The sequence below is a fragment of the Chinchilla lanigera genome, unplaced genomic scaffold, assembly GCF_000276665.1.
Source record: "Chinchilla lanigera isolate Chin_1 unplaced genomic scaffold, ChiLan1.0 scaffold00141, whole genome shotgun sequence".
Taxonomy (NCBI): domain Eukaryota; kingdom Metazoa; phylum Chordata; class Mammalia; order Rodentia; family Chinchillidae; genus Chinchilla; species Chinchilla lanigera.
Window position 1 is genome coordinate 1,119,622 of NW_004955542.1, and position 18,501 is coordinate 1,138,122.

General features: G+C 60.0%; 2 protein-coding genes across 2 annotated transcripts; both read left to right on the forward strand.

The window, feature by feature from the left end:
* Positions 1-8,414: 8,414 nt before the first annotated feature.
* Positions 8,415-9,824, forward strand: Otos (otospiralin). The gene is made up of 4 exons (XM_005411167.2): positions 8,415-8,522; positions 8,668-8,755; positions 8,885-8,908; positions 9,426-9,824. Exons 2-4 carry the CDS (start codon positions 8,698-8,700, stop codon positions 9,608-9,610), a joined length of 267 nt encoding a protein of 88 aa, XP_005411224.1. The 5' UTR covers positions 8,415-8,522; positions 8,668-8,697; the 3' UTR covers positions 9,611-9,824.
* A 1,664-nt stretch (positions 9,825-11,488) lies between these two features.
* On the forward strand, positions 11,489-16,250 carry Myeov2 (myeloma overexpressed 2). Its single transcript, XM_005411169.1, has 3 exons — positions 11,489-11,596; positions 13,453-13,525; positions 15,983-16,250. The coding sequence occupies exons 1-3, from the start codon at positions 11,534-11,536 to the stop codon at positions 16,018-16,020; spliced, it is 174 nt and encodes a 57-aa protein (XP_005411226.1). The 5' UTR covers positions 11,489-11,533; the 3' UTR covers positions 16,021-16,250.
* Positions 16,251-18,501: the final 2,251 nt, after the last annotated feature.

The following is an 18,501-nucleotide window of genomic DNA, read 5'->3' on the forward strand; positions in this document are numbered from 1 at the left end:
GAACCGAGAAAGCAGCACATTACTCTGCCAATCAGGGCCATTTGCATTTTAAGGCTGGCCGAGACACCACTGATCTCTGCCCCTGGGACTGGAACCACAGCCGACCACACAGGACTCACTGGGAACAGTCCTCCTCGCCTCTGCACTTTGGATCAATGGCTTTCCTCCCTCCTGGCCCCGGGCCAGGAGAGCAATTTCACCTGGCAGCATTTGTGAGGCTCAAGGCTGCTTGGAGACGGAGCCATTACCAGGTTCTGCTCCAGAGCCGAGAGGGCCCAGCATCAGGCCCCCCGATGGCTCCCGAGTGGCAGCAGCCTGGAAGCCACACTTCGGGTCTGAGGTCCATTCGGGGCTCTTTCTGGGACATTTATTGGTGGCTTTAGGAAAAGCTGCCTCTGGCGGGGGTTCTCACAACACCTGCCTGGCCCCGATTCTGTGTGCAGCAGGCCACCACCACACCGGGGGGCTGACCCTTCCCTCCATCCTCCCCAGCACAAGGGAACCCCGGGGCCCTGCCCCAGAGTGGGCAGGAAGGCGTGGGGCGCCTAGGCCAGGCAGGCCCTGCACTCTGGAGCTCTCTGAGGAGCACGTACTGTATTGAAGGCACCTTATCCGAGCCCCGCCGGGACAGTGAGTTCAGCACATCGCTGCCATTCGAGCCCTGGGGTCATTAGCTTTGCTAATGCTCCCTTCTAGCCAGATGTCACCCTGGGTCCTTGCTACACGTGGCGGCAAGGTGATTCGCAGGAGACCAACGACAGGAAATGTGCACAAGCTGCGGGGTGAGCCTGGGCGCGGGGCCTGCGATGCCAGCCAGGCAGAGGCCTCTGCCCACATGCATGCCCAGCCCTGGCTTCTCTCCACCCCGCCTGGCCCCTGGGAGTTGATGAGGCCGTTAGTCACCATGCCACCCATCGACTCCCGGCAAATTGGTCAAAATCAGTTCCCTAAAAAACGGATTCTGTGGCCAGGTGAGCGAGGATGGGCCGAGGCCTGCCAGCCCCCCAGGCGGGAGGGAGCCGCCCTCCACACAGGGCAGCAGGCTGGGAGGGAAGGGCAGCGGGCACAGGGCTCCCACACAGCCAGCCTGGCGGGACTGGAAGGACTGAGGAAACCCGAGGGTGGTGGGCGGTGGCCCTTGCTGAGGCTTAGAGCAGGCCCTGGCCTTCTAGCAGCAGAAGACCTGGAGCTTCACATCTTCCTGCCCAGAACCCCTGCCACATGCCGGGGACCCCATGTCAGCATGCACCCCAGGGCACACATACACCCTGCTTCCCACTGGCCTCTGAGTCTCCCGAGATCTCGGGGGCCAGCCCCGCCCACCAGCCCCTCTGTCCTCCCTCCCTGGGAAAGGGTCTGGGGTCTTGGGGCTGGGGAAGAGGGCTGGATGGGTGCTGGGGCTTCTCTGTTCTGCCCACTGCATGCTGTGCCAGGCTCTGAGCTCCGTTCAGGCTTCCGGAGGCTCTGGAGGCCAGCTCCTCCTCCAGCCATCTCCCACCAGGATGGGGCAGCCTCAGTTTCCCTCTAGGACCTGGTGGGGCAGCGCCTGTAACACAGACCTTGCCTTTGGAGGGTCGTGACAGGTTTGTCAAGGGTCTGCCTACAAACACAGGGGTTCTGAAATTCTGCTTTGCACATTTCCTTTCTTTTAAAAAGGAAAACATGGTGTATGCTGCATTTCTAGTTGTGGACACGGCCGGCCCTTGCAGACCCATCGTGAGAACCACATCCTCCATGCCCAACGCTGTCCAGAGTGGCTCTGGACCGCAGGTCCACCCTGCCCCTCTCAGCCCAAGCACTTCTGGTACTGTGAGCTTTGGACACCTTGGCAAGGTGAGGTGACAATGTCCAAGGGGAGTGGCATCGTGAGCAGCCCCGCTCCTGGAAACCCACTCACAGCCTTGGGGGACAGCTCCGCCCATGGTGGCTGCAAACCTCACATGGGTCCCCCAGAGTCCACACCAAGTGCCTGGTGCCAGCCCAGACTGGACATGGCGGAGGCAGGTGGGGCTGCAAAGATGGTAGGCTTCACTGGTTCCCCTTGTCAGGGTTCTGTGTTGCGGGGGTTAGGTTTTGTTTTATTTTGCTTTGCTTTGGAAGATTTGGGAGTGAGCTCCCCACTGCGCCTTCTGGAGCCCTGTGCTTCCCGAGCTCGGGCCCTGCCAGGCCCCGCATCCCCCGTTGTCAGAGTTGATGCTGTAGAACTGAGACCAAGAGTTCGAGACACACTTCCTGATGTTCACACCGAGGCTTAGGGTGCTACCACTCCCCGGGTCCACCCAGAGGACAGCTGAGGTGTAGCGTCTGGAGCTGTGACCCTGCTGGGAGGTGCCGGCTGTGTGAGGCCCCTGGAACACAGGGGCTGTCCTGAGCCGGGAGGCCCTGGCGTCTTGTGGGGCAGTGCTCGCAGTGCTGTCTGGCTCCCTACCGCGCGGCTGGCTCCCTCCACAGAAGATGGTCGGCCAGGGCTGCAGTGGGAGGTCCAGACCCGAGTCAGTGTCCTCACGTCACTCAGTGGGAAAAGACAGTGGGGACGTGAGTGTGCCCTGGGCTGCTTCGACAGCAGAGCCAACACTGGCAGCCTGGGCAGGGTGGGGACGGGTCCTGTCCAGCCACCATTCCTGCTGAGAGTCACTGGAGAGGGCAGCGGTGGGACGCGGGCGGCAGACCTAGAGTCTTGTCCCAACCCCCCAAGCTGTCTCTCCGGCTGCGGGTTTGCACATGCTTGCTGTTCGCTGGGCCAGCACTGGCACCAGCCTGGGCCTAACCCATGGTTCCACTTTCCAGGCCGCGGCTGGAGAGCAGCCCCGCAGCCGTCCAGGGAGCAGATTTAGCACAGGCTTTATTTCTGAGCCGTGAGTCTTGGCCTGCTGGGGGCAGCGTGCGCTCCTGACTCCCCACGCTCCGGCTCTCAGAACCACTTCCCGGATGGATCAATGGACCCAGAATCTAGGACAACCGGCCCCGAGTGAGAGGGGCAAGCTGCTCTCTCTCTTTCATCTCTCCCTTTCCACCAAGCGCCAGGGAAGGACAGCCAGAAAGTCAGGGGGCAGTGGGCGGCGCGTGGCCTGTCGGGAAGCTACCGGGGCTGGGGCCAGCCCCCAGCAGAGCCCCTCAAAGGCCCAGGGCGGCGAGACAGCCACGCTGCTCAGCATCTCAGCCAGGCTGAGAAACACGCTGAGCCCCAGTTCCCATAAATTGGGCTTTTATGTGGCAGTGAATGGGGCAAACAATGGATCTATTTCAGGCCGGGGAGCTGGCCCAGCCCGGGGCTCCTCTTGCAGTTAGAGTCTAACCTGATGGTTCTGGAAGCCTGGCCCTGCCCAGGGCCAGAGGGCTTTCAGGAGGCTGACGGGGACTCAGACCTGCTGTGGGTACCCCCACGAGCCACAGGCCAGGCTGACCCTGCACCACTGCCCCACGGTGTGGGCAGAGCTACCTTTCACCCAAATCGTGTCTCCCAGTCCCCAGGATGCAGCGCCCCAGCCCAGGGCACTCCACCGGCCATCTGCCCAGATCCCTCTGCTCCTGAGCCTTGGGCCCTGGAGGACGGGGTCCACAGAGGACTTCTCTGGTATACCGCACCCTCCCCCCCAGTGTCTCTGCCTGGCGGGGACAAATGTGCTTGGTTCCCACTCAGGGCCACCTGCCTAGAACCCCCAGTGCCCGAGCCTGGAAAGCGCTTGGGCGATCTGCGCCGACCTCGCCTTCCCCCCGGGGCACTGGGGGCAGCGGGTCTGCTGTCAGGTGAGGATGCCACCTGAGGACTCTGCAGCCTCTCTGAAGGCCAGTGGCATTGTGCTCCGGTCTGTGACAGACCTGGCTTTCTCTGGTAACAGCAGAGATCCTCGTCTCGGCAAGCACCGCGCCCTGTGCAGGGTCCATCCCTACTGCGACCTAGGAAGGGATCAGGCTACACTGGCGGGAGTCCAGTGGGCAGTGTGCTGCGGTGCTTGGCCAGGCCCTGTCTACCAATCAGACCCCGGGGGCAGGAGAGTGTCCTGCACAGACAGCAGGCAGGCCCACATGGGACCTCAGCCACCCACACAACGCACTCGTAGGACTCCACGGTGGGGATCCAGGACTCCCTTCCCGCAGGGCGAAGAGCCATCTCTCTCCACACTTCGCCCCGCCCTAGTGTGTTTCTGGAAATGTGGTGGGCAGAGCACTTGGGGTTCAGAGGAGCAGATTAGAGGCTACCTTAGTGTGAAATAGGTTCTCCAGCCTGGAGTGCAGGGACCAGTCATGGGGTGGACGGGCCCTGGCCATCCCCTTCCCTGGGGCCTGTGTCTGGTGCCACCCCCAGCTGCCCTCTTCTCTGCAACTCCCCAGCTGGAGTCAGCAGTGGACTCTGGACCTTGGAGCCCTTCTGGAAAGAAGGGTGGGTCTCAGGGCGGTGGACGCAGCATCCAGGTGGGGAGCACCACGGGGTTGGGACACCTCTCAGGGCCCACATCAGCACTGACGTGGCCTGCTGAGTTAAGGATCCCTGGGAGCCCCACCCTGGGCCGGCCCCATCCAGAGGAGTAGGGTCTGCCTGCAGAGTCTGTCGGACAACCTCTGGACCTGGTGAGCAGGCCTCCAGCTCACTGACCAGGTTGTTCAGCCTGGTCGCCCTGTCCGCGTGTGACCTTGAGGCTCCGGGGGCAAGCACCGAGGAAAAGGAGCGTCTGCCCTGTGCCTCGGGCTGTGGCTGCGAGGGTGGTCGATGGGAGCAGGGGCCCCTTCTCACTGCCAGGCTGGACAGAAGCCTCGGGTTGTGGCCAGGCCTGGGAACAGAGCCATGGCCGGGCAGGGCCTCTGGGCTCTGTCTTGCACAGCTTTGCCAGATTTAGCAAATGAAGATACAGTGAAAGTGGGATTTCAGTGAAACAGGAATTAGGTTTTGGTATAAGCATATCCCTGATGGTATGTGAGGCAAACCAGGCTAGAAAAGTATTAATTATTTGAAGTTCAAATCTAATGGGCATCCTGTATCTGCCAGGCCTCCCCTGGGCGCCAGCTCAGCCCACCCAGGCCAGGTTCCCTCTCGATTCAGGAGCGCCCTCTCCTGGACTAGACTGGTTCCTACTTGGAAATTCTCACAAATCAGTTCAAGAGAGAGATTGTTTAAAAAGAACCATATGTTTAAACACGCTAGCTTTCAGATCCTAAGTGGCCAGGCTTGTGATTGGGGCAGGGACTTCTCTTTGACCACCTATTTCTTGATTTGAACAGGACAGGGCCCAGCAGTGCTGGCCTTGAGCATGGCGCCCCCTGGAGCCCACTCTCAGTAATGCGCAGACCTGATGCCCCGTTCTGGTTCCTCAAAACACAGAGCAAGAGGCAGCGGGGCGTGTGTGTCCCAGACCGCAGCCCCTCAGGTCTTCAGATTTCCACTGCACCTCCCGCCCTTCAAGGTCGCCACACCACGTCTGACGTGGCCATTTTCGGCAAATTTCACCTTCACTGGTTCTTTCCAAGTCGCTTTTCATCCAAAAGTCTTGTCATGTTCCTTAGATGTCATGATACTTGACTAAGTTATATGATTAAAACAGCAAATACGGTGGGAACCTGAGAGCTTGAGAATAAACACAGGTGACATTAAGCGAGGTTCCTCCCCGTGAGGGAGCAGAGCGGTGCTTCCCAAGGGACCCAGGCCACTTCTCTAGGGGGTCTGGGGGGCATGGAGGACAGCGGTCCACGCTGCTCACAGTGGAGGCTGTGGGCACCATGCGACCTGTGACAGCTGAAAGGGACTCTGCGTTTCAGCCCTGCTCACCGGCTGAAGGCAGACAGCCCACTCTGCCCACTGTGTGTCCAGTTGGCACATGCCCACCGAGCGAGGAGCTGCTCGGGCCTGGGACATCCGGGCAGGAGGCTGGGAGCAAAGCAGGGCAGGAGGCCCTTGTTGCCTGTGGGGTGGAGGACACGGCACAGAGTGCGGAGCTGGGAGACCGAGAGGGCGGTGAAGGTTGCGGAAGCTCGCGGGCCGGCAGGCAGGGGCTGGAGGCAGCGAGCCAGGCCCCGGTGCGGACGCAGGACATGTTCCAGGGGCAGGAGGGGGTGTCCCAGACTCAGCTCCGGCTCTACAGAGGTCACGCCGTGGGAGCAGCACAGCCTGTCCAGAGCACATCAAGGGCAGGTGACCTCGGGAGCAGGGACAGGAAGGAGGATGCAGGAGCCACTGTGCTCGGGAGCAGCGTCCCGGAGGACCCTGGGCCTCGGGACTTGGAGTTACAAGGGAATGTCTATGCTCGTGTTGGGAGCGGGGCCGGTGCCCTGGAGCGCAGAGCAGCAGGACAGGCTCCTGGGGCACAGGTCTGGGCTGTCCCACTCGGGGACAGGCCTTGCCTGGTGTCCTGGGAAGGCCGGCAGGGGGCGGCAGAGACCTCCTAATCGCCCAGTGCTGGAGGTGCCCACGGCCATCCTGTCTCTCTGTCCGCCAGGGCTGGCCTTGTGCACTGTGGTGGCGCCCCCTCCCAGGCAGGTGGCCCTTCCCTGGCCACAAAGGCGTCCACACGGTTCTGCGTGGGGCAGGGACAGGGGCTGGAGAGCAGGGGCTGAGCCCAGGCAGTGGTGACCAGCCAGCCTTCAGAGCGGCACTGGACAGGTGTGAAGCCCATCAGAACGTGGGCCTGCTCTGGCTCATACGTTAGAATCCCACCCGGGAGGCTCAACACCGGGTTATTCAAAAGCGCCCGGGTGGTGCAAATGTCCACCGGGGTAAAAAGCTGGGCATGCAGGAAATGTGTCGGAAATGCAGATCCCTGGGTCCACCGGAGCTTTTGAAGCAGGGCCAGCAGGGATCTGTGTTGTACCGGGTCCTCTGAACACTTCCAGCCCCGCCGAGGCTAAAACTCTGTCTGGCCTTGCTGCCCAGGCCTGGCCCCTGGTCCTTGAACGGGGACCTGCGTTTGAACAGGCCCCCTGGTGACTCCTAAAGGTTGAGAACTGGAGGAGCCCCTCACCAGCAGGGACACTGAGCCCTGGAGCCTTCCGGGAGGGCTGCGGGAGAGAGTGCATCGTGGCCGTGTGGGTCCTTGGGTCCACTCAGCGGGGCGAGCAGTGCAGACAAAGAGGAGCTGCCGGTGGTGTTGGACTATTCTTAGTGTTTCTTTCCTTGCATAAAAGTAATAAAGTAGGGAAAATTCATACACCCAGACCAAAAGGCAAACAAACTCAATCCCCCATACCATTGCTGTTATTATTCCTAGACCTTTTCTAGTTGTCTTTTATGGGAAAATAGTTATGCGGATACAGAGCATGCCATGTTATGAGGCTTTCCAGCATCACAGGCGCATTCCATCACCCGAGGTCTGCAGCCATCAGGGTGGACAGGGAGCCACTGCCTGGGGCCCTTTCACAGTGCATGCTGGGAGCCCTCGCTGGCTCCTCCAGGCGTTGGCCAGGTCCCCCGGCCATTGCAGATCTCTTGTGGTAAGCAGTGGCCATGGGCCCTATACTGTGCACTTTCCTAGTGAGTCATGGGGCTGGGGTAGTTTTGGGGACCCCAAAGCAGCCGCCCCAAAGGAAGCCACAGGGGTCAGATTTCTGGAAACGAAACCCTGAGTCCCATCTGGTGGGTGGCTGCCTTACGATGCAAACCGAACGTAGAACCTCTCTGGGTCTTCGGTAGAATTTTGGGCGCTGTGTGGGAAAGAATGAGTCCTTGCTCACTGGGATGGGAACACAGGAGGGGATGAGGGTAAAGCTGGGTTCTCTGCGCTACAGAACCCCAGCGCACAGAGGCGAGACGTTTCCCAACTTCAAGGAGCCCTAGAAGCAGGAGTGACGGCAGAGACAGCCACCGTGGACTCGGTGCCTTTGGTGGGGGATGGGAGCCTCAGTGGAGGGCCACGAGGCCACATCCAGGTGAGCACTGGCACAGCAGTGTAGCTGGTCTGGGTGCTGGTGCCCCTGGGGCTGAGATCATGACCTGGTCCATGACAGACCTCAGGAGGCCGTGTGGGCTGCGGAGCTCTGGCCTGGAGACAGGGTCAGGCCGGCCCTCGCTTCCTGCCTGTGACTGCTCAGCAGACGTCCCGTGGGCCCGGTCCGACCAGGGGCTGCAGCAGTTTCCCTGGGCATCCCTGCTTGCTTGTCTCCTGAGGCAGCCCTGGGTTACTGGCTCCTCTCTGGCCCCAGTGTCAGACTCAGAAATTCTCTCCTGGCGGAGAATAACTGGGTTTGTTGTAAACACGGACGCTGAATTCAGACCCTTCAGCCCTGGCCTGTGGCCTGTGGAGATGTTTTTCTCTCCACTGGATCTTCAGATCAGGTTCCCACAAGTGAATCCCGTGACTGCCGGCCGGCAGGGTGACAGAAGCCCACAGGCTTGGGCTGGGGTTGAAATATTCAGTCTGACGGCTCAAGCGGGTGACGCTTCCTTCCTGGCTTCCTATAAAGAGCAGCTCAGCGCTGGCAGCGATGCCCTCCCCTGCACACTGGGCTGCGTGACTGTGGCGAGCCACTCTGGAGGGTGAGGCCTGTGCCCTGGGTGGACGGGCACAGTGAGAGTGAAGTCTTTTAAGGAGTCAGAAGTAAGTGCGGTCAACGGGGGTGTGGGTGTCCCTCAGATACAGACGGAGGGCACTAGCACACTCACCTTCCGAGGGTCACCTGCTGGGGCAGGCAGGAGAGGCCGGCTGGGCCGAGTGGTCTCAGCCCTTTGGGTCCCTGCTGCAGGTGGGCCTAAGCGTGCTGTGCGTGGGGAAGATGCAGGCCTGCATGGTGCCAGGGCTGACCCTGTGCCTCCTGCTGGGGTTGCTCACAGGTGAGAGGCCGCCCTGTGTCCACAGCCCTGCTATCCTCCCTCCTGCATGAGCCCCTCCTGCTGCAGAGTGGGGGGCCCTGAGGGCCTTCTGGGGTGGCCCCAAGTGACAGTGCTCCTCTTCTCTTCCAGGGGCCAAGCCAGTGCAGGAGGACGGTAAGGGTTCTCCCGCTGCCCTTCTACTTACAAACGACGGGGCTTCCAGCTGGGACGTGGGCCGGGCTGCCTGCTGAGCGGTGCCTGCTGGGAGCCAAGGGGCAGGGGCAGCCTGACATCCTCCCCCACAGCCTTGGATCGTCCCCGGGCCTCCCAGGACCCCTAGCTCAGTCCAGTATCACTAGTAGTTTTTGTCCAAGTTCCAGGTCTCTGTCCTCGGAAAGCCCACCAGGACGCTGCCTGAGCCCCGGTTCCCTCACAGCACTGCGTCCCTGGTCAGCATCTCTCTGGAAAGGCCAGGCCTCCCCCTCCTCTCGCCCCTTCCTTTGCTTCTTCCCGTTTCTCAGGACACTGCCTCTCTCTGTTCCGGGGATGCCCCGGATGCCCCTGCTCCGAGCCAGGAAGGTCACATCACCACAGGCACTGCGGCTGCCACGCACCTGCGCCCAGTCCTTGGAGGGCCCGCTCCGGCAGGGCGGTGGGGACAGCCCCTGAGGCAGCATCCCGTGTCTTTCAGACCCCTACGCTGAGCCGCCAGCCATGCCCTACTGGCCTTTTTCCACCTCTGACTTCTGGAACTACGTGCAGTACCTCCAGACCCAGGGTGCCTACCCCCAGCTGGAGGACCTGGCCCGCACCTTCTTCGCACACTTCCCCCTGGGGAGCACCCTGGGCTTCCACGTCCCTTACCAGGAGGACTGAGTGGCACTGGCCATGCCCCAGGGCAGGTCCGGAGTCACCAGGGCCACTGGTGAGGGCTGGCCCGTGCCCAGCGAGCTCCAGCAGACCTGTGGGTTTCTTTAAAACAGCTGTGCACAGCCCCTCCACTACTTCACGAGAGAACCCGCGTGACTCTGGTTGCTGGTGAATATGCCTTCAATAAACGTGCGCAGTTTCAGTCCACGAGGCATCCACACACCTCTCACACTGTTCTTGTGATGACCCTGGGGAGGGCCTGTGGTTCCCCCAGGTTGTAGCGAGGAAACTGAGGCAGAGACTGCAGTGAGGAAAGTGAGGCTGACTAGCTACAGCCACAAAGCTGGCTGGAGGAGGCAGCTCCAGTCTAGGCAGCCTGGCCCAAGGCCACGGAAGTGGACAGTAGTCACTCTGGGCCAGGCGTCCACACTTCAGCACAGCTCACCTCTGGGAGGAGCAGAAGGGGAGACGCAGGGCCGGGCTGTCACCCGGCTGTCCTGCAGGAGTGAGAATGTGTTGGTGCAGGCTCTGAGCAGGTGGTGACCGCCACCCCACACGGAGGGGACACTGGCGACCCTGACCCGCACCTGCTGCTGGGAAGCAACTGACTGCATGGGCAGCTCTTCGTGGCTGCCGGCCCTTCGGTTCCACGGGTCTGACCTCCCTTAGTGCCCCGGGAACACGCACAGACCTGGCACCTGACCCTCGGCCCGAGTGCTCGCTCTCTCCTCTCCCTGTGCCCTGCACTGCCGCTCAGCCAGGCTGCCCCTGCCCACCTGCAGCGGCCCTCGCCCTCAGCACCACTCTCCCTTCCAGCGGCCCAGACCCAAGCGCACCTCCTTCTCAAAGCTGTGACAGAAAGCGAGGCTCAAGGGCCCCGGTAAAGCCGGGTCAGGAAGATCCACTCGGGACCACCGGGATAGGCCTTGTGGCGGAGGAGACTGGGCTCAGCCCCCACAGCTCGGCAGCGGAGGACGACCGAAGGGTGGGGCAGGGTGGACAGCGGCTCAGTGACTCAGGGCAGCCTGGCCGGGCAGGGTGGTCCTGATGAACCAGCCCCTTGCGGAAGGCGGACCGTGCGCGACATCACCTGGGACGGCAGAGGGGATCCGATCTCCGGGGTAGGGCGTCCCGGAGGGCGCTGGGCTAACGCTCCGCCTGCAAGGACGGGCAGGTGGCCTGGGCTCAGGGCCGGAGACAGGCCGGTACCCAGAAAGCGTGTCTCGGGCTCCAGCCCTCCCTGACTCTTCCTCTCCCCTCCCCTCTCCTCCGCACTTCTTATCCGTACTTGTAAAAAGTATTGTGAAGTAGTGCAACATAAAAGTCCGCCTTAGCCTTATTTAGGCGGCAGTAAGCACACCGCGCTGTCGCTGCCGCGGCCCCATCCATCTCCGCAACCCCGTCACCCTGCGGACGAGCTCCGATAACGGGGACCGCTAACCCCGCTGGACACTCCCGGCCCGGGCCCCCGGGCGGCTGCGGCGGCGGATCACACAGGTTGACTGCTTCACCGAGCTGCCGCAAGGCCCCGCTCCGCCCCGGGTCAGGAGGCCCTGGGCACTGCGGCACGGCCGGCGCGAGCCCGTGCGCCCGCGCACCCACCCAGGCCCGGGCGGCGCAGCCTTCGGCTGTAGTGAGCGGCGCGCGGCGAGCCGGGGGCGCCAGCACCTCCTCCCCCGATTTCCATTCTTTCGGTGTGGTCCAGAAGTGGCGTGCTTTCCCGAGCTTCCCACCTGGCCCTGGGTTAGCGGCAGCCGTGGCCGTCGCTGCGGCGCAGCCACGCGGGAGCCAGCCGGGCTCCGCGGTCCCTGTCCCGCGGCGGGGCACCACCGAGTCGCGGTCCTCCGAGGCCCAAACCTGCCGGGCGGGCGGGCGAGCGCCGGAAGTGAACGCCGAGGGCCGGAAGTGGGTGTGGATCCGCGGCCCGAAATGAAGCCGGCCGTGGACGAGATGTTCCCCGAGGGAGCCGGGCCCTACGTGGACCTGGACGAGGTGAGGCGGGCAGGGGGCGGTGGCCGAGCGAGGAGTGGGCGATGGCGGCGTCCGGGGCCCGCCCCGGAGTGCGGGTCCCGCTGCGGGGCCTTCCGGGTCAGCTGGGCCGCCGGGCCCGGATACCGGCGGGGACCCGGTCCTCGGAGGAGCCGCGTCCTGGCCGGGGGTGGGGCGGCGCCGCGCGGGCCGCGGGCTCCGACAGCCCAGGCTGGCGTGGGGCCTGCGCGGGGCCCCGGCCCCGGGTGGGTGCTGCTCGGCCGCCGGCCGCTGTCGGGTCGGGCCGCCCCGTAACCTTTATCCAGAAGAAGGGAGGCCAGGAGCGCGGCGGCCAGCGGGGCAAGGGGCAGCGCCAGCGCCCGTCTTCTTCGAGTGGAGCGGCTTCTCGGCCTTACCTGCTCTCGCCGTGGTCTGGCTCCTCTCCGCGCGCTGTGCGGAGCGTGGAGTAGCCCTGCTGCGCTGGGCTCATCCCGCGCGGTCGCAGGCTGAGCTTGTCTAACGGGGCGATCCGCCCGCGGTCCGGGTCCGCGCAGGGACGCCGCAGCCCGGCTTGGGCCGTCAGGCCAGCTGTGGGACGTCGGAGCACACGTTCTGCTTTTCAAAGTTAGCGGGCACAAGATGGACAGACGCGGCCCCTGCCCTTAGGGAGGTTGGGGATGGCAGAGAGAGACTGAGCGCGCCTGCTGAGCGTAGTAGAGAGGTAGGCATCTGCGAGGCAGCCTCTGGCGCGGGGGCTCAGCCTGGGCTGGGGAGAGCAGCTGAGCTGCCTCTGCAGCCGCGTGCTGGGTAGTGCGTTGGTGCTGCTGTGTGGACAAGGACGAAGGAGAAAACCCTGGCAGGAGCAGACCCCTGCGGGCTGATGCCCACTGAGGGTGCAGAAGGGGTGCTTCTGTGAGTCCCACCCTCGAGGCACTGTCCCGGCTTCTCCGTCCTGTTCAAAGTTCCTGTGGTAGGCAGCGTGGGGTCACTGGAGGGCATTTCCATGCAGAAAGACACTGTAGTTTGCAATGTAGGATGGTCACTTGGGGGGCTTGGAGGTGGGGGTTGGGGTGAAAGACGAGGAAAATGGAAACGGAGAGAAGGGAGACTTGAGGGTCTGAGTGAGTCGGCTGGAGCAGGGAGGAATTCAAGCCAGGGTTTAAGTGAGAGAATGTGCCTGGCTTACTGTGGGGATGGGGGTGGGGAGGGACACGGGAAGGGACGAGTCTAGGAATCCCGAGGGCAGCCTTGAGAGGGGACACGAGGTGCTTGTTCTTGAGAACCAGAGAAGGGTGGAGCAAGCAGCCCTGAGGATGTAGGGGCCCGGGCAGAAGCAGGGGCCTGTGCCCAGCCGACCAGGGCACTGCCACTGGAGACTGCTCCAGCCATCCCTGGGTGAGTCTAAGTAGGTGCAGAGTTTGAGCGCATAGGATCCGCCAGCTTTGGTCATGGCCTGATTTTACCACTGCTGAAGAGTTTTGGCGGTGGAGGGTTCTGTGATGGCAGCACCTCCCGCCCCAAACCGCAGGGCCGGGGCAGGTCAAGGTCCCCAGGGAAGTGGTTGTGTCCTCAGGAGAAGGTGGGCTGGTGGCAGGAGCAGAGAAGTCATGCTGGCTGTTGCACATGTTTGTGGCCTTTGAGGCAGTGCCAGGAGGGAGTTGGAACGCTCCACTTGAGACCTTGAGAGACCTTAAAAATAATTCCTCAGACTCGTTCTTCGCACACACCTTCTTTGTCTGGAACTGAAATTCTGACACCGCCTGGAGCACATTTCCCATCACCCAGCATCCTGTTCGGTGGAGGTGGGGCTGACGCTGTGATGAACTCACCTCCTATTTGCAGAAAACATTCCTGATGTAACCTTGTCTTTCATTTTGCAGGCGGGAGGCAGCACTGGGCTCTTGATGGACTTGGCAGCCAATGAAAAAGCAGTTCATGCAGACTTTTTTAATGGTAAGGACACAGGGACTGGGGCTGCTGGGTTTAGTCAGACAGTTTCTTCTGCAGGTTGGCGCAGTGGGGCAACTGTGTGACATGAATAATTTGGATCACGGCACGGTGAAGCCCAGGCCCTGTGCCGTTTCAGTGCAGAGAGTGACAAGGCGGTTAGCTCTGGCAATCAGCCCTATTTTTCAGAAGAAAATTAACATGAAATTGCTCCCTGTTTCATGTTGCAGAGGTTGAGTTTGAGTGGCTTTAGCACAAGCTCATGGACACCTGAGATTATGGCAGGATCCTGGTTGTTTCCCCGACCTGGGAGTAGGAGCCAGCCTGGCTCTCTGGTCTGCTCTCTCCTGATGGCTGCTTTTGTTTCCTTCCTTTACCGGGCCCACACCTGTTTTTCTCCAGCTGGATCTTTTGCCTCCACTGTCTTTGTGGAATAACATGCATGCTCTGGCTTCAGCCCTTCCTGTCTCTGAAGTCAGGGTACAGGATATGCTTCCTTCTCAAATTTAAGGGCTTTCAGACCAGGTACCAAGAACATGAGGGAAGTTTTACTCAATACACAGTGCAAACCTAACTTTTGTATACATCTTCAGAGACAGTAGGGCACGTTTCTGGCTTTCTGATTGTTGAGTGCCTTATCCCCGCAGGTTATTTAACTCTCACTTCCTCACTTAGGGTTCAAACAGTAAGTGGAAACACTAGATATATTTCTTACTCAAAGACTAAATGGTGTTTTCCTCCCTTTCCTGCCCTGCTTTAATCACACAGTGTTTTCTCCTACAAAGAACTTTTGTTACTTGTCGGAAGCAGCTGAGACTTGATCTTGCTAAGTTGGTTTCTAACTTACCAAACAGCCCTGAAGCCCAGGTCCACGCTGGTTTTTCAGGCTAATGCCCCGGCAGCCATTGCCCTGAAAAGAAGGTGGGCTGCTGACTTAGGGTGCGGCCTTTCCTGCGGGCCTGGCTACTCCTCTAAGGCACGATCCTAGAGGCCTCCAGCTGGTGTCTGAAGCGGGGTGCGGAGAGTGACATTGAAGCCAGCCCTTGAGGTCCCAGTAGCCTTTCTGTAAACTGTATGGGAGCAAGCGGTGCAGAGGTGCTCTCCAAGGCTGCCTTGATGAGAGTGGCAGCTCACACAGGGTGTCTTGGGAGGCCCTCACCCCACGGTGGTTTCATTCTTAGTGCTGGCATGTGGTCACATGCATTTTGATGATCTTCAGTCCCATTTGTCCTCTGCTGGCCCGTTGGATTAGATGTGATCAGGGTGTTCCGGGGACAGCCCTCTTCTGAGGAGAAAGGTGTCTGAGAGAGACCCAGCCCTTAACCACACAAGCTCTCCCTGTGAGTCATGCTGGCATGGAGCAACAGAGAGGGCCTCTGCCCACTCCTGCATGCCCACTGAGCTCGGGAGCATGTGCCCGGTGTCCCACAGGCTATGCCTACCCTGGGCGCTCGGGAAGCCAAGACAGGCGTTTGTGGGCTTCTCGGGGGCTTCTGCCAGGCCTTTTGGTTAACCAGACAGATGGGCTTTAGGGGCTGGGCAGGGCGTTCTAGTGCTGTCTTTCGCTGCTGTTTGACGAAGTATGGGAGGATTTGGACAAGGCTTCAGGTGGGCCGGGCCCACCAGAGTGCTGGCAGGCTTTGTGGGAGTATGCCTGGAGCACATCACAGAGGTGACAGGCGTAGAGGTTTGGGTGTGAAGGGGTTCTCCGGACTGGGAACCAGATGGGACAGGCTCTGAGCAGCAGCACCACAGTGGAGGCCAGGCGGCGGCCAGGATGTGGAGCAGTCCCTCTCGGTGGCCAGAGACGTGTTAGGGACTTCACCCTTCTCCATAAGCCAGGTGTGGGGCTCCCGGAGGCTCCTCCCCGTCTGTTCTGTGGCATCACTCAGGAGGTGGCACTTCACATTTTCAGTGCACTGCCCCAAAGGGTGGGGCTGGCTTGTTCTTTGCCCATTGTGGAAGTGACTTGTGGTCTGGAACTTGGAAGATGAGTGGAAGTTACCCAGAGCCGGGCATCCTGTATTTGCCGTACATCCTCCAGCAGGAGCAGGCCCGGTCTGTGGGTGGGAAGCTCAGCTTGGCCAGGCTTCCTGAAGAGTGGTTCTCAGCAGCTTGGTCCTTCTGCTGCCGTCCCCAGCTCCCTGTCACTTTCACTCTCATGGTGCAGAGTGGGCACCAGCATGTCCCCAGCTCAGCATGGCTGCGAGGTGATTGTCCCCATGTGCACAGCACCCAGTGTGCTTTTTCTGAGGATTGTCTTGTGAATGAAAACAACGTAGAGAACGCTGTGCCCTGAGGTTTTGTCTGTGCGCCCTGCCTGGATAAAGCTGTCTTGTCATTGGGGGGGGGGGTCCTTTTCCCACTGCGCTGTTCACTGTTCTCTGTCTTGAGCTACTGTAGAACTCATTGTGAAGTAGTTCCTATTGCCCTGTGCCTGTTAATGCCTGATTCTGTCTGCAGATTTTGAAGATCTCTTTGATGATGATGATGTCCAGTGAGACCCGGCCAGCCGTACGCACGGCCCTGTGCAGCATGCCAGTCAGCCTGGAGGACAGTGGCGAATGGCTTTAGAGGCCTGTGGACATCACTGGAAGTTAGGGCCTGGCCCACCGAAGGAGGGAGGGAAGAGGCTGCCAGAGCCACCAGGGTGTGCTGTCATCTCTGACTGGACCAGCCTTTGTCCTTGTTTCCAGTAAAATAAATATGCAGGGTGGTTTTCGTTCTTGTACTTCTGGGTGAGCGTTCTAATTGCTAAAAGCCTCTCTCTCTGTGTGTGTGTGTGTGTGTGTGTGTGCGCGCACACAGAACCATGTCTGTCGGCATAGTGAACACCTGCTGTGCTGTTTTCTGGAAGCAGCTTTGGATGACTGGCACGTGCAGGTGTCCCATGCAGCACTCTGAAGACCTGGCCGTGGTTCTGCCCTCTGCGTGTGGGCTGGGCCTTGCTGCCCTCCTTGCACAGCGGGCCTTGTGGTCTCCAGCCTTACCAGAGCAGCTGTCACAGACCCGTGGCCTAAAGAGTTAGGTTAACTGATTAGAGACTTTAGAGAGATGCTTCTACATGGGAGGTGCATACGTTGGTCCATATCAAAGAGGAAGGTAACATCTATGAGGAAAAAGGGTTATTTTTTTTCTTTATTAAATAGGTAAGTAATTGATAATAGCTCTAAAAAAAAAAAGTAAAGATTACTGCCTGATGTGCATGCCTGCGATCCCAGTATTTGGGAGGTTGAGGAGGGAGGACTGCAGAGAGTTTGAAACCAGCCTGGGCTGCCTAGTGAGTTAAGAGCTAGTCTCAACTACATAGCGAGACCCTAGCTCACAAAGATTTCTATTTCATATCATCCTAGCAGTGAAGACTGTTCCTTAGCCCAAGACCTGCCCACACTTGGCTTCCTCATGGCCTAGAAAGGAGTTTGGACTCCGATGCCTTTGGGTTCTTGGCTTTCTGGTTGTCAGCAGGAAGGAATAATGTTCCACGGTGAAGCAAGGAACGCTGCTGTAGAGCAGCTGGCACTGTGGGCTAGACCAAGGCTGTGAGCCTGGAAGGCTCTGTTGGCCTGAGGAGTTTGGACTTGTGCAGTCCAACCAGCTAGGAGGGGTGTGTGCGTGCTTGTGCACCTGTGCATGCTGTGGATGTCTGGGGCTATGATTCTTCCCTTCGCCTTCACACAGTCCTTACAGCTTCCTCAAAACCATGAGGCCAAGAATTTCCACCTTTTTCCTTCACCGTAGTTGAACCGTCAGGAAGGGTCAGCGCTTGGTGAAAGTACCCTTGACTGGGTGTGCTGCCTGTTGATGCATGCTTTCTCTCTCTGGTGTCACACCTTCCTTCCAGAGGGCTGCTTGAGCACTTGGGGAAGGCTCCTGACTGATGACCTGTCAGGTCCCACCCCTAGCCAGTCAACAGCAGCTGTGCTTCTGCTGGCCAAGATGGCAGCCCCCACCCAACCCCCATCCAACCTCTAGTAAGCTGAAAAAGGGCCTGTGATGGGGGCAGGCAGCAGTGGGTGACCCCCCCACCCCACACTATAGCAGTGCTTTATTTGGAGAATAGTTTCTGCTAACTAAGTGTTTTGAGGGGTCCTTGTTCCGCTTACTAAGTGAGAACACATGAAATCCAGCCCTTTCTAAGCTGCGGCCTGCCAGCCATCTGGTGGTAGGGGTCTGGCTCTGGAGCCTTGGAGCCTGGGAGGTGACAGGAGTAAACACTGCTTTGGTGTTCAAGCTGAGTTTGGGCAAGGACTTGAAAAAACACCCCCTTTCCCTGCCCTTGCCGTTTGCTCCTGTGGTGGGTGGGTACCCCCTTCTTTGCTCCATCTGAGTAGGACACTTGCAGCCTTTCCTGGGCCTCGGGACCTCTAGAGAGAGGAGACAAGCTTCTGAATTCTTGGACAGAGAAGCTGAGCCAGTGGCATTTCCAAAATGAGCCATGTGTTTAGAAAAGGGACATGATTGATAGAATTCCTACTGCTGTGATTAGTACTTGAAGCCAAGAGAAGAAAGTACTGAGGAAAGTATGCACAAGTAAAACGCCCCTTTGTTCCTCAAGAAGCCAGCGCTGGACACCGAGGAGCTGAGCTATCCCTTGGCTACCGAGCGCTGAGAGGCCTCATGGTGCTGACCTCAGCCCAGAGTGCAGGCAGCTGGGCCCCTTGGGAGCTTCTCCCTGATCCCTCTCCAGAGAGCAGGGTTACACACTGGGCCACACATCTTTCTAGCGTCAGCCCCAGGTCAGCTCTCTCAGGCTCTGGAGCAGTATTGAGTTTTCACAGCTGCGCTGTGAGTTTTGTGGGAGTGTTTCCTCCAGTGAGTTACAAAATGCTGCTGATCAGTACAATTTTAATAGATCTTAATGATTACTGGGTAATTTTTGAGGGGCATGTGAGTGTTAGGCAGTCAGATGGCCATCACTCCATGGCACAGCGGCAAGCAAGTCCAGAGAGTCGCCTGCATTCTCGGGAAAACCTGGTCTGTGT